General features: G+C 45.1%; 1 protein-coding gene across 1 annotated transcript in view; it reads right to left on the bottom strand.

Moving 5' to 3' along the window:
- Window positions 1-12,353: 12,353 nt before the first annotated feature.
- METAP2 (methionyl aminopeptidase 2) overlaps window positions 12,354-18,513 on the bottom strand; it is a 169,534-nt gene continuing 163,374 nt past the window's right edge. The window contains exon 11 of the mRNA XM_086919070.1: window positions 12,354-13,835. Coding sequence (XP_086775196.1) covers window positions 13,583-13,835 — 253 coding nt within the window. The 3' untranslated portion in view covers window positions 12,354-13,582. The remainder of the gene's footprint in view (window positions 13,836-18,513) is intronic.

The following is an 18,513-nucleotide window of genomic DNA, read 5'->3' as shown; positions in this document are numbered from 1 at the left end:
AGCCCTCTTACGAATAGACCACCATTATAAGCAAAAAGTAAATAAGTCTAATATAACCTCCTTATGGCGAAATCCCTCTCTAAGGATTGAAGGCAGCATGCTCTACTGGGAACTCTGGTCTCAAAAAGGAATAAACCTAGTAAAAGACCTTTATGCAGGGCCCCACCCGTTACCTTTCTCAACACTTCAGACCAGTCACAATGTAACCCCCATGGATTTCTATGACTTCTTAAAATTGAAAGCTCTCCTCTCAGCACGTTCTATCAAACCCTATGATCCATCATTAGCCTCTCATCTGTCACTAATACTGAAGGCAGATCACACCGTCTCCAGAATATACAAACTCCTATTACCTAATCCAAGGAAGATGCATAAACAAAATGAGACCAATTGAGAATCCGAACCCAACTCTACTACTATCTCATTTGAATGGGATAAAATATATAGCACAGGCTTCTCGAATACAATATCCCCTATTCATTCACAGACTAAGTTCATGCTACTCAATAGGTCATACTGGACTCCGGAAAAACTCTTTAAACTCCGCCTAAACGAAGCCCAACATGCTGTAACTGTAACTCGGCTGATGGTAATCTCGCTCACATGCTCTTCACCTGCCCCACCTTACAGCTATATTGGGATAAAGTCTACGAATGTGTAGGTCACATTTTCAACATCACTCCTCCCAGGGAATTTTCATATATCTTATTAGGCGTCCTGGATCCAGCACTGGTCAACGCTAACGATTGACACTTGATGGACCTCTTGATCACCTTAGCATGTAAAGTTATATTGTGCAAATGGAAAAATGGTAAAGATATGTCCTTTAGAATTTGGGAAGAATGGCTGTCCTTCCTAAGAGGTGCGGACAATCCGGCGCTTCATACCTCTCCATGGCGCAAGTCTCACAGGAAACTCTGGAAATCCCTAGATGCCTCATCATTCTCATTCGATCCTCCGTGAATTTAACATATTGTTCAATATTTGTAACCACTTTGTATTCCTATCAATATGAAGGTGTAGGCTATAACTATTATCTAATCCTCTTGTATGACACCATACTGCTTATTTATATGGTCACTCATGGTATTTATACACTGTACATGCTGTTTTCCCTTTTTGTGGCCATCTTGTGGGCATTGGCAATAATCAATAGGCACTTGAGCATGTTATCATTTATGTAATGATTAAGATGTCTGTATTATTTGATTCAGTTTGATTATTATTGTATTTTATTTCTTTTCTTTCTTATCTTCCTTTATTTTATGTATGTATTCTCCTTTATTTTTGTGTTCTTTCAATAAAAATGACGAATAAAATAAAATAAAAAAAGAATGTCAAGTGATGCAGGAGGGGTGGTTGTATTTAGTGGGACCACAGGCAAAGAATGAGAGGCCCCGACTTTGCAAGGTGAAAGGGAGGGTGCAGGATGAACATGGTCTTGATCCTTGGGTCTAAGAAGCCCGACGGGCTGGCACAAACCCAGATTATACACATTCTTCGACTGAAATACAACACAGCATGCACACTGCAGCACACAATCCTTTTGAAAGGGAAGGAAAACACAAAGACTATGGATAAGCAGAAGTTTACGCCACAAGAAACAGGGTATGGAACATTATCATTTGGCTCCATTGCCTGCAGAGCCTTTCTCCCCTCCATCACGTGTCCTTTTTTCATTAACTGCATTTTTATCTTTGCACCCTTAGATGATGTGTGGTGGGGGAAGGGGAAAAACAGTGCTATGATGCAACCAGTGTTTAGTGCCTTACAGAGCAAGTGCATGCCAAAAGTTTAAATTTAAAAAAGTGCTTGGAACCAATGGAAGGACACAGGAATGAGTACTTAATCCATGCTCCACTGTATTAACGAATACTCAAAAGCCCAGGAGGAGTCTGACCAATAGGAAGACAGGAAAGGAAAGCGACGTGATAGCCAAGCAATGGTAAGTAAAGTTAAGTAGTGGGCGGGTTCTAAGCCCCTTTTAAGATTTTGTTTTTCATTACAAGGGATTTAGCACACATAAAAATAGTACATTTTCAGCTTAGCTTTAAATTAACATCAAAATGATAAAAGGGGAACCGGAGATATGATTTTTCAAAGGTAAGTAAAAATACTTTAATTTAGTCTTTAGGTGCAACAAATCATTGCAAGTGGATTCTAGCAAACGGCTGAAAACACCTTTTAGAACCCTCTTGGAATGCCCACAAGGGGTTCAGATCCAGCCACAGGGACCACTCAGGTCCAGGGGATACAGTTACCTGTCACTTTCAGCAGTCCAAGTGCTCTCAGTGCACTTTTCTTCTTTTAACACAGTCCAGTCAATTGGTTCTAATGTTGGAGATGGTGCAGAGAGGTGAGTGTTCCTAGGGCCACCCTGGTATCCACAAATGTCAGGAGTTGTCTCTGGCCTCAAATATCGATGTATGTCTCCGAAATTGCAGGGGAACAGTGTACAGTGCAGGTCGAGTCACCACTGTCAAATGGTATCCCGGTCCCAGCAGTATTCAGGGGTTCCTTGTGGGCGAGTTTCTCTTTCTTGGTAAGCCACAGGAGTCCACTTCGATGTCTTCTACGGTCCCCACAGACACGTTGGTTAAGTTAGGACTAGGGCTCCTAGAGGCATCTCGGTGTCCTGTGGTGGGCAAGCATTCCTGTAAGCCTAGTTCCCCCGCCTTTCTTCCCATTTTGGCTTCAGCACACAAGGTCATCAAGCTAGTCTTTAACACCTCTTCCCATGGCTGATTTGACCCCAATGTAATTTTTTTTTACCTATTGGCTGCAGACACTAAGATGTTCTAAACTTCCAGCTTTCGAGCTAGCTCGAGCAATTAAAAATGCTCCACCCATCTTAATTGGGCTTTCACACCCTCTATGGTACTGAACGGCGCTGATGAAAGTGTGTAGGAAAATAGGATCTGCTTTCATGATTACGCTCACTTTTGCCTGGTGTCATTCTGTTTTTGGACAAGTCTGACTGGGATTCTGCTCATCAGGACCCGTAACTGCTCTCTCCCTAAATCGGACTATGGTAAGTACTTTGGTACCTTCCTAATTGGCTACTGGTGTACCCTTCCAAGTCCCTAGTCTATTGTACTGAAGTACCCAGGGCAAGAGTACACCAGGGGTCTCCTATGGGCTGCAGCATATATTATGCCACCCATGGGAGGCAACTCAATCCGTGACTACAGGCCTGCCACTGCAGCCTGTGTGAGCTGGTGCTAGCACCACTTACAACAGATATACGTTTCCTTATATATGACGTCACTGCACTTATAACCTATAAGTCATCCCTAAGGTAGGCCTTTCAATCCCGAACACTGGGCGCTTGGTTGTAAGTGTGAGGGTGCCCTGTATGAGCAGGACACCACCTACAGGCCCAGGAGTCAATTCTCCAGGCTTTGTAAGTGCGGTCAGCCATCTTATACATATAGTGGACATCAAGTCAATTAAGCGATGTCTGACTATATATTGGCTGCACTGAAACCGGTCATGTTTGGTATCACACATGTTGGAGCCCTACCCCAAAACAGATTCCAATGTTGGATTTAGGATCCCAAGTACTGGCGGCTCCGCTAGGGACTAACAGCAAGCAAGTGCTGCTGCAGACCACAGACATGATTCTGCCCTCCTACTGAGCCAGGCTCGAGGCGACAGTAGAAAAATAGGTTTCCTGTCACAAGGAGGTGTGACCACCTCCCGGCAGGACTTAGTGTATTGGGCTGGGGGCGCTTGCCGGTGCCACCAGACTGCTTTGAAGGGCTCATTTGATGCCCTCCTTGCATACTCCAGTTGAAACCAGTTCAGGGAGCTGTTGGCTCCAGCTCTGGCACGAAACTGGATAAAGGAGATGGGCGTATCCTCCCTCAGTTCAGCTCTTCCTCTGGGAGGGAACCCTGAATCGTCCCAACCCTTTTCTTTCAGTACATAAGGGCTTACCTGTGGGTAGCTCTTCAGATTAGTCATGGGACAAGATTCAGATCCAAAACCACTTCTACTTCTACCGTCTGGGCACTTCGGATTTCATTGGACTTCGCTTTGGGAACAAAGACTGCATCTGGGAAGACTCCTGTTGCTCCTAGTCTCGTCGTCCTGCCAGCCTTCTGAATCATATCTGTGCTTCATCCAGGTTCTTCTCTAGGCCTGTGGGTATCAAAGACATCGAAGGAATCTCCCTTGGAGTGAAGGAGCCACTCCCCTGCATCTGCAGGCACTGCAACTAAGCTGACTGGTCTGCTGCTCTGGACTTTGAAAGATCCAGCAACACAGGTGGTGGTTCTGCAACTACCTCAAGGCCTGCACTGTCTTCTCACTGAGTTTGAGGCCAGCGTCCCTCGTCAGAACCACTGAAATAGCACCCCTGTGCACCGTGTCGACTGGCCATTGCCAAGGCTTGTTGACTCTCTTCTCCAGAGATCTTCGGGCACCAAGAAGCTCCAGCCGCGAACATATCTTCCTGCCAAGATCTTAGTCTTCACCGAATTCCTTGCACCTTTGGTGAACTGCTGGAGGGGATTGATTAAAAAAATAAAACATCTGTTTTCTGTGTTCAATTTCAAGCAGCTTTCCGTCATCCGGGCTGCGATATTATTCATGCAATGTTTGAAACTGGCAAAGGCAGCCTCAGAGTGCTGAGTATCATCAACATAGGATACCACTTTAACGCCCCATTGCTCGGCAACCAATGCGATGGAGTAAGATAGACATTGAAAAGAAATGGGTTCAACGCCGAGCCCTGGGGAACACCACAGACAAGAGGTTTCTGTGAGAACACATGGGGGTGGAGAAATACCCGCTGAGAGCAGTCCTCCAGAAACGAGTGGAACTAGGCCAGCACGGAAGCACCCCACTCCCAGGTGCCAGAGTCTCTCCAAGAGAATTCGATGAGATACCGCATTGAATGCCACAGAGAGATCCAGTAGCACCAGCATTGCAGTTACCTTGGTCTACCGCTTCACGGATGGTTTCAGACACTTCTAGAAGAGCTGTCTCCGTGCTGTAGCCTGATCTGAATCCAGATTGGGCGACTTCCAATCTGGATTAGCTTGGTTAGATTCAAGGAAATTAGAGTTGTTTCTGGACTTCCTTTTCAAGAATTTATGCAGGCGCTGGTAGGAGGGAGATAGGCCTAAAATTGTTTTTGCTCAGCTGGGTCAGCATCAGGTTTCTTAAGAATAGGCAGCAGATTGGCCAGTTTCCAGGCAGCAGGGTAGATCCCTGTGGTCAGAGATGAATTCCAGATAGGGTTAAATACCGTATTTAGTCAAGGAGCAAGTAGTTTGAAGAACTGGGCTGAGCAGGGATCGCCAGGAGAGCCTGTTTTACCATTATATAATTCTCAGAGAGATTCCTCAGGGAGAAAAGGGCAGAATTCGGACCAGGTGCCATGGGGGTCAGAGGTGGAGTTAAACATCTAGGAGAGGAGGGGGGGCATTGCAGTCATTTTAAAATCCTGCTACTCTTGCCTATTTGTCAAAGAAGCAATGGAGGCCTGTGAATGCACACTCTTTCAGTATTACCGTCAGCGCCCATCTGACTATTTCAGGGTTGTTAGTATATCGCCCTCCGGTGCCTGCTACGAAATTTAAATCTGCCCTGTTGGAGTCCACCTGCATGCTTGCAATGGGTACAGCCAATTTCAGCATCCTGGGTGACCTCAATTAGCACTTCGATCTTGTGCAGGATACTGAAATCTGCAGTCTGCTTGCAGATTTTGCAGCTTGCCAATTAAATCAATTAGTCCCTGGCTCTACCCATTTAGCTGGCCATCTGTTAGACCCCATCCTTTCTAATATCCCTCTTGCTACGGTGGAGGCCCCTAAACCCATAGGTTGGTCTGACCACTCTTTGGCATCTATGTCCTTCCTTGCTCCCGAGCCCCTTGACAAAGTTGTTCAATTTAGACGCCCTTGACAAAAACTGAGGCTGGAGGATTTACACACGGTTCTTGCTGCTAATCCCCTGGAACCACACAACGATGCAGATGTGGGCTATAGATCTTATCGCAATTGGATTGTCCAAGTCTTGGATTCCCTCAGTCCAGCTAAATGGTTTAAAGGCCGCACTTTGGACTCAAGCCCATGGTATAATGACTAACTGCATTGCGGAAAGCGTGTAAGAAAATGGAGCGACGCGGAGGAAGGAATATGACCCTGCGACAAAAAAAATGCTATTTAGCCTCTATTAAAAACTATCATAGAACCATTTGTACTGCCCGAGCGGCCTGTTATGCCAATGAAATAAAGCAAAACCCTAATCCGGCCAAATGTATTTTTAAGATTCGAGGACCTCAGAGTAAGGAAAAACTCCTCTGTTCCGTGATTACATCTGAGCAACAGTGTGAGAACCTGGCAACTTTTTTGTTGACAAAGTGGACACCATCTATCGGTCCTTTCCGCAAGGGTCTCCTCCTCCACTGCATTCTCTGGCAGCTATTCCCAGTATCACGCAGGAAGAGTTTACTCTTCTGAGTAGGAAAGTTAAATCCGGCTCCCCAGCCGATCCGTAAAAACCCGTCCATTTCAGGGACTCACTTTCTCTCTTCCTTGCCCCTCTGTGCCAGGTTAACACTTCTTTTTCTATAGCTGTGGTCCCTGTGCTGTGGAAACAGGCAAGGGAATCTCCTATACTTAAAAAAAACCTTCGCTTGACCCAGCAAAATTGGAAAACTTTAGGCCAATATCCCTCCTTTCATGGGTAGCTAAGATCGCAGAGGCTCATGTTAATAACATATTAATGAGATTCCTGAACACCAATAACATCTTGGATCCCTCTCAGAATGGTTTCCGTTCCGGTCACAGCACAGAGACTGCTCTCCTGGCTGTGACAGAACATCTGCGGACCATCCTCGATTCCGGTCACACGGCGGCACTAATCCTGCTTGATCCGAGTGCCGCATTTAACACGGTTTAGCATGGGATTCTGCTACAGCGTCTGGAGGAAGCCGGTGTTGTGGGCCAGAATGGTTCAGATAGTTTCTGACAAAGATCATTCAGAGTGTCGCCCCCCGTTTCTTTCACAGGCTCATTCCATCAGTCAGGGGGTGCCTCAGGGTTCTGCACTGAGCCCTGTATTGTTTAATCTACATGTTCAGCCTCTTGCAACAGTGGCCAGGAATATGGGCCTCACCATGGTCTCGTATGCAGATGATACGCAGCTGGTGGTGGCCCTCTCTGATGATTCCACACAGGATGCTTCTAGGTTTAGGAGTGGCCTGGCCGCCGTTGCGGAGTGGATGACCAAAAACTGCCTCCAGTTAGTTAAACACGAATAAAACTGAGGTATTGCTGGTGGGGAAAGACAGAAGCTTCTGGAGTGAGAAATGGTGGTCTAACGCTCTTGGTAGTACCCCCACCCTAAGTTGGTGGTCAAGAACCTGGCGGTATGGATGGATTCTACCCTCAGTTTTCGAGATCATACTAAAAAAGTTGCTGGGACTGGTTTTGGCCTCATTCGGGGACTTAGGCCTCTGTTGAAGTTCTTTGACTCGCCTTCATGCCAGCCGATTGTTCAATCAGCCATTCTATCTAGACTAGACCAGGCTAGTTCGCTCCTTCTGGGGGCTAATCAGGCTGAGGAAATGTGACTGCAGCGTGTCCAAAATGTTGCCGCAAGGGCCCTGTTGGGGCTCTCGTTTAATTGTCCCTCTACTGGTGCCATCCAGAAGCTACATTGGCTACCTATGGCCAAGCGGATCCAATTTAAGGTTCTCTACCTTTCTTTCAAGATCTTGAAGTTTGCATCGCCCAGCCTCCTTGTTAACCTGCTAGCCCAGTATGTCCCAACTCGCCAGCTGCACTCCCTGGGGGAGGCAGCATCTGGTTAGAGTCCCCCGTGTGAAGCGCCTTTGGGCCGGAGGCCGTTCCTTTCGTTGCTTGGCAGCCAAGCTATGGAATTTTTTGCCTCCCCAGATCCGTAGCATGAATCGTCTGCTGGACTTTAGGAAAGCAATCAAAACATTTCTTTTTCCCTCTCCCTAATCATTTCTTGTCCTTCTGTATGTTTCTTGCGCCTACCTGCTCGGTTTCTTAGCCCTGATCCTGCTGACACGGGCAGCGCCAGGACACCTCTTTGCTGAGGCAGCTGTGCGCTATATAAACTCAAATAACATAACATAAAAGATAGAGTAGCTGAAGGGAAGGAGGAATAAATCGAGCATATTTTCTCCTGAAAAAAGTCAGAAAAGTCCTCACCAAGGGCGTCGGTAGGGGATACAGTGCTGTCAAGGGCTTTTGGCTTAATAAAGCCTTGAACAATTAAAAAAAACTTCTTTAGCTGCGTTTTCAGATTAATTTGGTTGGCATAGTATTCCCTAATGTTATGTTTCAGCCTATGATTATCTTTTTAAAGCGTCTTTATATGAGCATAACTGCTGTCAAATTATAAGATTTACGCCAGACGCATTCCAATTTCTTGCATAAACTCTTTTCAGGGAGTAGTTCCTGAGAGAACCAAGGAGCAGAAGGTTTCTTCCTGGCAGATTTAACTGCTTTGAGAGGAGCCACTCTGTCGAGGGCAGAGGAGACCCAGCAGTTGAAACTGGAAACATCGGCGCTCTGGTCTCCCGACAACTGAGAAGGGGCCTCTTGTAACAGGGGTCCTAAACATTATGGGGCTATCCTCCAGTTTCTTTGTACCTAATATATAGGGCTGGCACTACTGCCAGAGGGGCTACCCTTGAAAGCAAAAGGAACAAGCAGATGGTCAGACCAAGATAGAGGTAGCAGAGCCTCAACTAGCAGGTTGTCATCATTAGTAAAAAGAAGATCCATCCAACATATGGCCTGCTATATGGGTGGGGGCACACACCTTCAGTAACAGATTAATACCCTCCAATGTATCTGCCAAAAGGAAGGCCATGGAACAGTTATCTTTGTCCATATGTACATTGAAGTCGCCAAGGACAGTGAGATAGGTGTGCCTCAATGATAGATTTACTATGATGTGGCATAACTCAAGCATATGACAGGACGGGCCTATAAACCAAGACCTCCTCAATAGTTGAGGAGGGGGAGATGTTAATACAGAAGTACAGCGCCTCAAGGATGCTCTCCCAGGCATTCCTCATAATAATGGCAAGCCCGCCACCCAGCCTGTGGCCCGCCCGGTTGGCAACATAGATCTGGAAACCCTTGGGAACGGCCAACAGCAGATTCGGCTTGGAGCTTTATTTTAACCAGGTATCGGTTAAAAACATCAAATCCCAGGAGTTAGACTCCAAAGTGAGCCAGATATCGTCGGAGTGCTTGAGGAGAGAGCGGCAATTAACCAAACAGGCCCAGATGTTGGAACTGGAGGCCCAACAGTGTGAGATTGGGGGCCTTAGAGCGGCTATGCTGACCTTTGCCCTCTCTTCCCAGTGCACCGATAAAAAGGGGCAGAAGTTACAACACAACTCGTGACCAGCCCTCGATGATTCAATACAGGCCAACCCCGGGCAGACTACTTTATTTAAACCAAGCAGCAGATCTCTAGACCAGGAAATAGTTGAAGATGGAACACGGGCAGCATGGCTGGCCCTGGACGTGGTCAGGTCGCGGATGGGCGCAGACGGGCTTGCCTTTGGTGCACCTTTGGCGCGGCCACATCCCGGCTCCCGTTAAGTAGGGATGTAAGAGGCCGGCCGGTCGGTCAATAAAAAATAGACTGCCGACCCAAGATGGCACCCAATAATGCCCCAAGTGAGCAGTGCATACCATGCCAATAATAATCAACAGGAACTTCTTGTGCCCACAGTTCATTAGCATGGAGGAGTCTATTAGGTTTATGTAGGAGGTGAGCTCTGCTTGCAAGATGCTTGCTGGTCCCAACCCTGTGTAGGGTGCGACCTCTCCCTCTGGCTCTTCCTCAAAAGGATGGTGTTGTAGGGTATTGACACTTTGATGGAGCACTCAGGGTGTTGGTCGGTGGCTTGTGGCAGCATGGGGAGAATGACTAGCTGAGACCCTCATCTTGGGGGTACTTTCTTCTTGGTATGGCTTCTCTCAGAAAGGATCCTGAAACTGCAATGTGCCCATCTCCTTTGCCATCTCATCCATTTTCATCTTCTAGTGTGACTCGTCCACTGCAGTCCAAAAGTGGCTTCTGCCCATGAAAGGCATATTTATTACAGTTTCTTGTACTTCCTACTTAAAACCAGACTCCTTCAGCCACACATCTCCTTAGGGCGGTGCCCGAGCACAAATGCCTGTGTCATCTGCATCCAGTACCAATCTAAAATGTGTTAGAAATGGTTTGTCCTTCTTGGATCATTGCCTTCACCCTCCTCTTAGAAATACTGCATCAACTCCTCTATTTTCTCCCATAGCTGGTGTCCGTACCTGTTGAGCAATGTGTTAAGCTGGCTTTGCCCCATTGTGTGGTGGCTGACTTCTCCATCTTATGCCCAACCACCTCCACCCTCTAGGACGCCTTGTCTGTTGGGGGGGCCCCATAGCAACAGATACATTGGTCTCATTCGCACTGTGATGACAGTAATGGAGTCCACTGATTGCTTCTTCTACTCTCCTTTTTTGGCATACTCTTTAGCACTTTCTCCCTTTCTCAACGGCCTTGGCATTGGATCCTTTCTCTTGGCCCACTACAGTTTCCTCAGGGTTTTCTTCGTCTCTGTACAGACCTAAATGTCTCAGCAAGGATTGCTTCTGCTGTGACTGTTATAGCGTAAATGGCCCACCTCTGCTTCTCCCTGGTCTTCAGGGTCTAAATCAGAAACTTGCCACATACATTGATCTCCTCCGAGCTGTGATCTCCCAGAAGACAAATGTTACACACCTTTGTATCTAACCTGGGCAAACTTGTGGTGATGCTTTGGCCAAACCTAAAGGGGGGTATGCTGCATCCTTGGCGTTCATTTGATGACCAACATGGATGATGTCCTCGCATTGAAACCCCCCAAAATACTCAAGTTTTCCTCAGTGCTTTTCTGTTCTTATGACGAGTCTGTGGGTTTTCTTTTTTCCTACCCCATTCTGGGCAGAGAGAAGAAAAAAAGCATTGCAAAGCCAATAGGTCATGCCTATGTGGAATTTATTGGATTTGTCAGTGTCTTTTTTTAGCTGTATTGCACGCAGCATTCTGTAAGTAAAATAAAAAGGCAATACAACACAATCAATGCTGGCTAGGTCATAGCACTTTCCCCGTTCTTTTACATTTTTAACTGTGCTCCTGTAAAACATGGCAAAACAAATTGACAGCCAATAGAGCTCGCAGAGGTGAGACCTATTGGCTTCGCCAACGATTAGGAAAAAAATTGATAAGGCTGCTTCATAGTACTTTTTTTTCTGGCAAGGGAAGGGACAAGTTGACAGGTGTATGGGGCTAGTGGACAGGGGTATAGGGCAAGCAACGTCAGGAGGGGGCAGGCAAGCAACGTCAGGAGGGGGCAGGCAAGCAACAACGAATGGTGGGAAACAACGATGAGGGAGACGGCTCAAGCAACAATGCAGAAGGGGGAGGGGAGGGCAAGCAATGACGTGTGTAGAGGACAAATCAAGCAACGATGACAGAACAACAATGCAGATGGGTGACAGTCAAGCAACAACAAGTATGAAGACGGAGGAGGGGAGACAGCCTGAATATACATGCACTCTTCTGGAGGGCCATCTCTCAAATTCACAATAAGGGATTCCGGAAGCATGCAACCAGTCAAAGGACACTGGCCACCGACAGGAAGCAGTACTTGGTACATGCTTCACGGAATGGTCAAACAGAAAGCGAAATCGGTATGCGCTGACCAATGAGAAGCAAAGAAATGAGTGACAATGAAACCCACGAATGGTAAGCAGAGAGCAGGCTCCAAGACCCTTGTATGTAAACAAAATGTCTTGCAAGTGGCAGCACATACACTGTCTCAGGTGAAACTTAACCCCTTCGATGCTCATAACGGAACGGTTTCGTCATGAGCGTCGGTTGGCCTGTGCTCATGACGGAACCGTTCCGTCATGAGCCCGTTGGCTCATTAGAACCTTCAGCACAGCGTGAGAATTCGCGCCGCGCTGAAGGTGTTAAAAAGGACTGCAAAAGAATATTCTGGATTCACCCACTAGATGGCAGAATGATGCACAGCATGTGAATTCAGAAAAGATTCATGCTGAAAATGGGTCTTTCATCATATTTTCTTTCCCAAACTGGTACTCTTCAACCACTGTGGTGAGGCCTGATGGCAGCACAAATAATCTGAAGATGGGACCAAGCATTAGGCAAGATAGCTCCATCTCAACACTACACAGAAGTCACATTTGAGAGACTTCCCGACAGAAGGTTCGATAACCTTTTTAAAGAAAAACCACTGATAATATCCAGCCTTGCTAGGCAGAGTGAATATTCAAAGCATGTGATGCAGTGCAAGATTATTGATGCAAAATCCAATTTTTATTAACATATGGACAATAAACAGATTTTACCTGAAGGAATTATTAGCCAACAATATGTCCTGTCTGAGGGCTTGCCTTATTCTTATCCATTCACATCAGTTACAAGCCTGAAATGTAAGCAAAGAAAATGGGCTTGTGTCCAAATCCCCTCCCCCAGTGCACAGCCATAGAGCTTGATGGCTTCCTTCCAGTCCTCATCTAGCACACTAAATACTTTTACCTTCTACACCGGGAAGCACCTTTCCATGACTCCTGAAACAATCTTTTCTATCTGCCATAATCCATTACTTTGGAAACTCCTTCCGTATAGTCTCCCTTGCACCAACATGCTTACAATCTTGTAAATCTAACATACTTCATGAAGCAGTTTTTTTATGCATCGAAACAAACACTAAAAGTGTTTGAAATGCAAAATTCCAGCAAAGGAAAATGCAACAGTTATTAGGATGCGATTCATCACAAACCACCTTGCAAAGTGAGCACTGGAATAACAATCTCAGTTTTCTGTAAGACCAGGCACAGCAAGGTTCACTAGAAAAGAGTAACAAGATATGGCAATGAAACTTACTTTACCTCTTAGAAACTTTAAGTGCTGTTTAAACTATAAACTGATGTGCAATATAATATCCCACTAACAAAGGTCACAAATAAAATTCTGAAATGAGCTCTAGTACACTCCAAAAATAAAACACAAATTTTAAAGCTTTTAATATTTTTATGAGTAGAACCCTAACCATTTAAATCAACGCACACAAGGTTTAAATGGTTTATACTTTTAGCTCTGAAAATTAAACTTTATTATTTTACAAAATTAATTTCAGGAAATGTAAAAAGGCAATTCTATTGAGTGCAGGAATGGAGCGGAGTTGTTTCTGAAAAGCACTCCAGTCAGAATAAGGGTTATAAATGTCAAAAAATCTTTGTTTAATTCTGAATGTTGCAAATGAAATGTTGAACTGCAGTCAATCTCAGAATGCAGCGTTTCAGCATGCTTCCCGAGGATAAAACAAAAATTTAACAGTTGAAGACGAGTTATTTTAAAGGCAGACACCTTCCCCCACCCCTCTTATTAAACAAGATTTGCCTTTGAATAAATTCCTTTCTTTGAACGTGGAATACACAGGTCCACGGTTAAGACACACGTTGCAAATTAACTCTGGTGTAATGGTTTTTTTTTGCTTAAAAAAATAGCATAAAATCAAGATGGCCTAATAGTCCTCTCCTCTGCTGACAACTTCTTTGCAGGTTGGGCGCAGTAATATGGTATGCTCAAACTGAGCTGTGTAGGAGCCTTTAATGTCACACAATGGAGGGTATGGATCCACGATACCCAAGTCACACAGGCTTTTGAGAGCAATTAAGTATTTACTCTCTCCAAGACGATCAAGCCATCTGCGACAGAATGCAAGGGTTCCAAAGTTTTCGTTGATTACATTTAGCAAGTGTTTTGCTCTTGGTAGTCTGTAATACATAACAAAAATGCATTATTCGAAGCACAGTAATCAAAAATGACAAGTCAATGTCAAGTTAATCAATGTGAGATTAACACATTCTCCAAACAATTTGTAATGAACATTGTCCACAATCATGAAGTTATATTTACCAAGTATTCTTTATTTACTATTAAGAGGGATAAGGATGAAAAAGGAACACACATTTAGCAAAACAAGTGTACAGATTTTAGAAATAAAACTTACAGGAAGACTTGGTGAGAATTCAGGACATGAGGCAGAGAAAAACGAGTTTATATGGATTTCCTAGGACAAACTTGATTCTGAGTAGGCCTAATTTATTTTCCAACTGTCTTTCTTCCTCATTTCAACAGATAAGTGAAGCATCAAACTTACGCTTAGCATACTTAGATACTATGAAGTGACCAGTACCAATGTGCAAGCTATTTGAAATTTTAGGAGGAAAACGATCTGAAGGGTTACCCCCTGTGGTGGGGTATGTCAGTTTCAAATAAATTGTACGCTGTCAGGAGATACCTTGTTGCGTGGGTTGTGTAAGAGGTCGTTACTGTTGGTACAATCTTAAAAAAGGAAAGGCTTGGTGTCTGTACCATGCACTGGTGGAGACTTTAGTCCTAGGCGCTTGGGCCTCTTAACTCTGCAGGTGAAAGGGAGACATTTTCTTAACTCTGCAGGTGAAAGGGAGACATTTGCTAGGAATAAGTTACACAGAGGCCCTAAGCATGCATGGAATTCAGTTCAAGAAAGTTCAGCTGATGCAATTATAAACAGGTTTACCCAATGTGAAGGATACTTACCTCAGCCCCCCCCCCCCATTCCCGCAAAACCACCTTCACCCAAGACTAGCCCATTCAAATTGCCTTTACGGTCACAGCAAGATCAAAATTCTGCTAATCTAGCACTCAATCAGATTGAGAATGTGCATCATAAACGGTAGAGTAAAAACAACTCTTAAGGAATGGATTCAAAATGCCTGCTCACTTAAACTCTTCTAAAAAGGCATTCAGATCATGGACAACATTTAAAATGTCAAGTTGTCTTTAGCAGGAATCAGTAAGGCGCTTTCAAATAATTGTGCCATTCCCTAGCCAGGCACAGGATTTTCTACACATGCTAGGTTGGTCCTGCATGGATTATTTAGGGGAGTGGCAGACTTTCATGGTTCCACTTTGCTATTCAAGGAGGCTAAGCACTATCAGAATGTTGGTGTTATCATGGATCTTGAAAATGTTGAGCGAGTATTCAGTGTCCTATCCTTTCTACTAATTCCGTGCCCACATCCTATTGTGCAGTTATCTCCAATTCATATGATACCAGGAAGCTCCCACTAATTTGCGTTTGGAGCTCAGCCTTCAATTCAATCCATGAACAATCCACTCTGATACAAAATGTAGTGCCATCAAAAAGCATTTACAGCATCTATCACAGCACAGAACCCTAGAATATAAATATACAAGTGTCTTCCAAGAAACACTGAGAAAATGGGCAAAACAGCAAGATCAGTCATTTCTTTAGATGCTCCACACCCATGCTAAGATTAGATTCCTTTCTTTCACAAAGGTATAATCAAGCACAGAAATACATAATGAATGCAAATAAGAGTGTCCGAGAAGCACTCACTACTCACAGAATAAGTTATTATGCTGTAAGAGACTTTTGAACTCAGCAGTGATAACCACTATCGGTTATAGCGCATGCTTTTCCCTCTAGCCAACAGGGTCTACCAATTGGTTCAATAGCCTACAGAGAGGTGGGCTACATTTAGTTATAGCACCCACTTCTAGAGGAATCAATTCCTTTCTTAATCAATGCTAGCTAAACAATAGTGAACGTGAGAGTATAACCCACAGCTACGGTACATTTTGCAATACTACTAATTAAAGAATGAACTGTGTCAGTCTTTTACGTCAATGCCTTGAAAGGCAAGCTACGGCGGAAGGAGCAACACTAAACTCTTAGTTTGCAATCCCAGCAGCTCCAAGAATCAGTGCCAGGAAAACATCAAACTATACAGAACTTGGATTCAAGCGGTAGAGCAACAGAGTATGGTGAAGTCACATGTAAAGATTAAAGAGGAAACTCTTCATCAGGTGTTTTGTTAGGAAATGTTCAGCTCAGCAGCACTTTTCTCAAGGACCAAGTAGGCAGAACAGAAATGTATTGTGAATGCCCTGCAAAAGAAAAGAATTCCATAATCATTTCACATTTTGTCCAGATCAAAAAGGGTGTTTGGATCCCCACTTACCCCTCATCAGGCTGGTCTTTCTGCGCGTACTTGTGTCTGCAGTTCGGGCAGAACTTGAACGGAGTGTTGTCCATCCTCGTGCGTTCAGGCCTCCCTGACCGCGTGGACGTCGAAGTTCGAGGTTTTCACCTTCTTTTCTCTTCGTCAATGTTCTGTGAAGTCTCCTTTAGTGTTCTTCTTCCAATATCTTCTCCAACTTCCACGCTTTTCAGTACTTTCTCCAAAAATGTCTGGAGCCCAACGGGAACGATCCAGACCCGACCGCGGAAAAAAGAATCTGAAGATGGCGCCCAAGTGTGGGAGCTTCCGCAGGAAGCATGCCGACGTCACCGGAAATGCACCCGAGGAGGTGCGACGCCGACGCCCACAAGGGCTACAAAAAAAAAAAAAAAAAAAAAAAAGAAGACTACGAATCCGGCCCCAACCACAAGTCCGCGGAATATGCACAGCATAGTGAATCCAGAAAGATTCACGCTGCAAAAGTTCTTCTTCTTTCCACTAGGCAAAACACTCATTTGGGGAGGAGCAACGGTTGCAAGTGGATCCACAAAATTCCACAGACTGCAAAACTACTCATATATGTAAGTAACAGGCCTCGAAAAATCCCCAAAATGTTACTAGACCTGCACTTCACCCATAAACTGGTTTCAACTTATGTGATCCTTGGCAAGTATTTTAATTCACGGAGGCGCCATTTTCTTCTTTTCATATATGAGAGCACCTTTAAATACAAGACTTCAGCGCATCTGCTGTACAGGCAACTATTTTGTTTAATTTAATAACTTAGACATTAACTCCATATAGAATACAAATCTAGCCACAAAGGATACACATGACCGCTGACTTGCCTCTTAGTTCATTTACTGTATTGTCATGTCATCCGTGCGGGGGCTGGAATGTTTCTCAAATCATGTTTAAAAACCATCACTTCTAATAAATACATAATTAAAGCATAAAGTAGCAGCACACAGTCATTTGCATTCAGAAGATTTTAGAATGAAATATCCATGATCTCACAGGAAATGGGGAAACACCGGAAGAGAGGTCAAACGCCGGAGAAGCTGCCGCCGGAGAGTTAGGCAAGTAGAGCGAGGGTGACGGGGAGAAAGAGTTTGCACTACCTCCATCAGTGCCCTCTGAGCCCCCTGAGTTGTTCCCGAAGCCCTGCTCTCCCACAATGGGGCGCAAACCGTCTGTATCAGCCGCCTGACGTCTGCATTAACCGCCCCAGCCGCTTCCAGCAGCTTTACAGCTCCGGTGCTGAGTGTGTTAAGCGTACCACAGAGGTGCGTGAAGAGAGCGGAGAGGGAGCAGAGAGGTAACTTGGGATTACGATCACCCCCGGCACCCGTAGCCTCGCCTCACAACTCCCTAAACTTTAGCAGCCGCCACTTAAAGACAGGCTTTTTTTTCCTGCCGCCGCCACTGCACCAGGGGACTCCAGGTCCAAGAAGACACTGCTGCCAGGGGGAGGTGCTGCTCCTCACGCCCCCGCGCTCAAGAGCGCGCAACGCCACCAGCGACGCAGGCTTTGTTTTCCTGCTGCCGCCACTGCACCAGTGGACTCCAGGTCCCAGAAGACACTGCTGCCAGGGGGAGGTGCTGCTACTCACGCCCGCGGACGAGACCAGGCCTGGCCTCCCCCTCTAAATTTGTTAATTCGACAAGGGGGTGCCCTCTTTTCAGAATCTAATGGGTGAGGCGAACGCTCTTTATTGCCTGGATTTGTCTGAGCTGCTAGAGGAACGGCGCTTAGAGGTCGGGGTCTCAGTCCCAGTAGCAGTTGATCCACACAGCTTTGATTCTGAGCAGTGAGAGAAAAGAGAGAACTTGAGCGTTCCTGCTGCCCGCAAGGACTTTTTAGTGCAGGTATTGACTGTCCGGGAATTTATTTGATATTGTCTTTGTATCAATGATAGGCACTAGGTGTGAATGATTATCTGGATATCCTGTGTCCTATTGACCCTAGCGATTATATAAACCTATTAACGCAAGAAAGTATTGTTGGTATAACAAGAACATATCTTCTCCAAGATACGCGCCCTATAGTGTCTGGACGTGTTTGTCTGTTTTTTAATCCTGAGGAACATTTGGATTGTGGCTGTATGGATTCATGTACTTCCTTTTATATGTTTACTATTTTGTAATAGCCACCTTTTCTCCATTAGCGATTCTGCAAAGCAGTACTGTTTAAAGTTTTACTGAAAGTTGGATATTTTGTTAAAAATGAGTAGGCGGAAATTAATTCCAGGGAAAGGCGTGGTAGGAACTTTAGACGCCTTCTTAACGAGGGCTGAATCGGTTCTTAATAATGACATTTCATTAACAGAACATAGGCTATCCTTGGAGCCTCTTACTACACAGGGTAGGCTTTCTCTTACCCCTGCTTTTCCTGAAGCTTTACCAACCAGAAACCAGGTTA

This window comes from Lissotriton vulgaris, chromosome 1_1 (genome assembly GCF_964263255.1).
Source record: "Lissotriton vulgaris chromosome 1_1, aLisVul1.2, whole genome shotgun sequence".
In the NCBI taxonomy this organism is placed as follows: Eukaryota; Metazoa; Chordata; class Amphibia; order Caudata; family Salamandridae; genus Lissotriton; species Lissotriton vulgaris.
The sequence above is the reverse complement of the archived record's forward strand: the minus strand, read 5'-3'. Positions and strand labels throughout refer to the sequence as shown.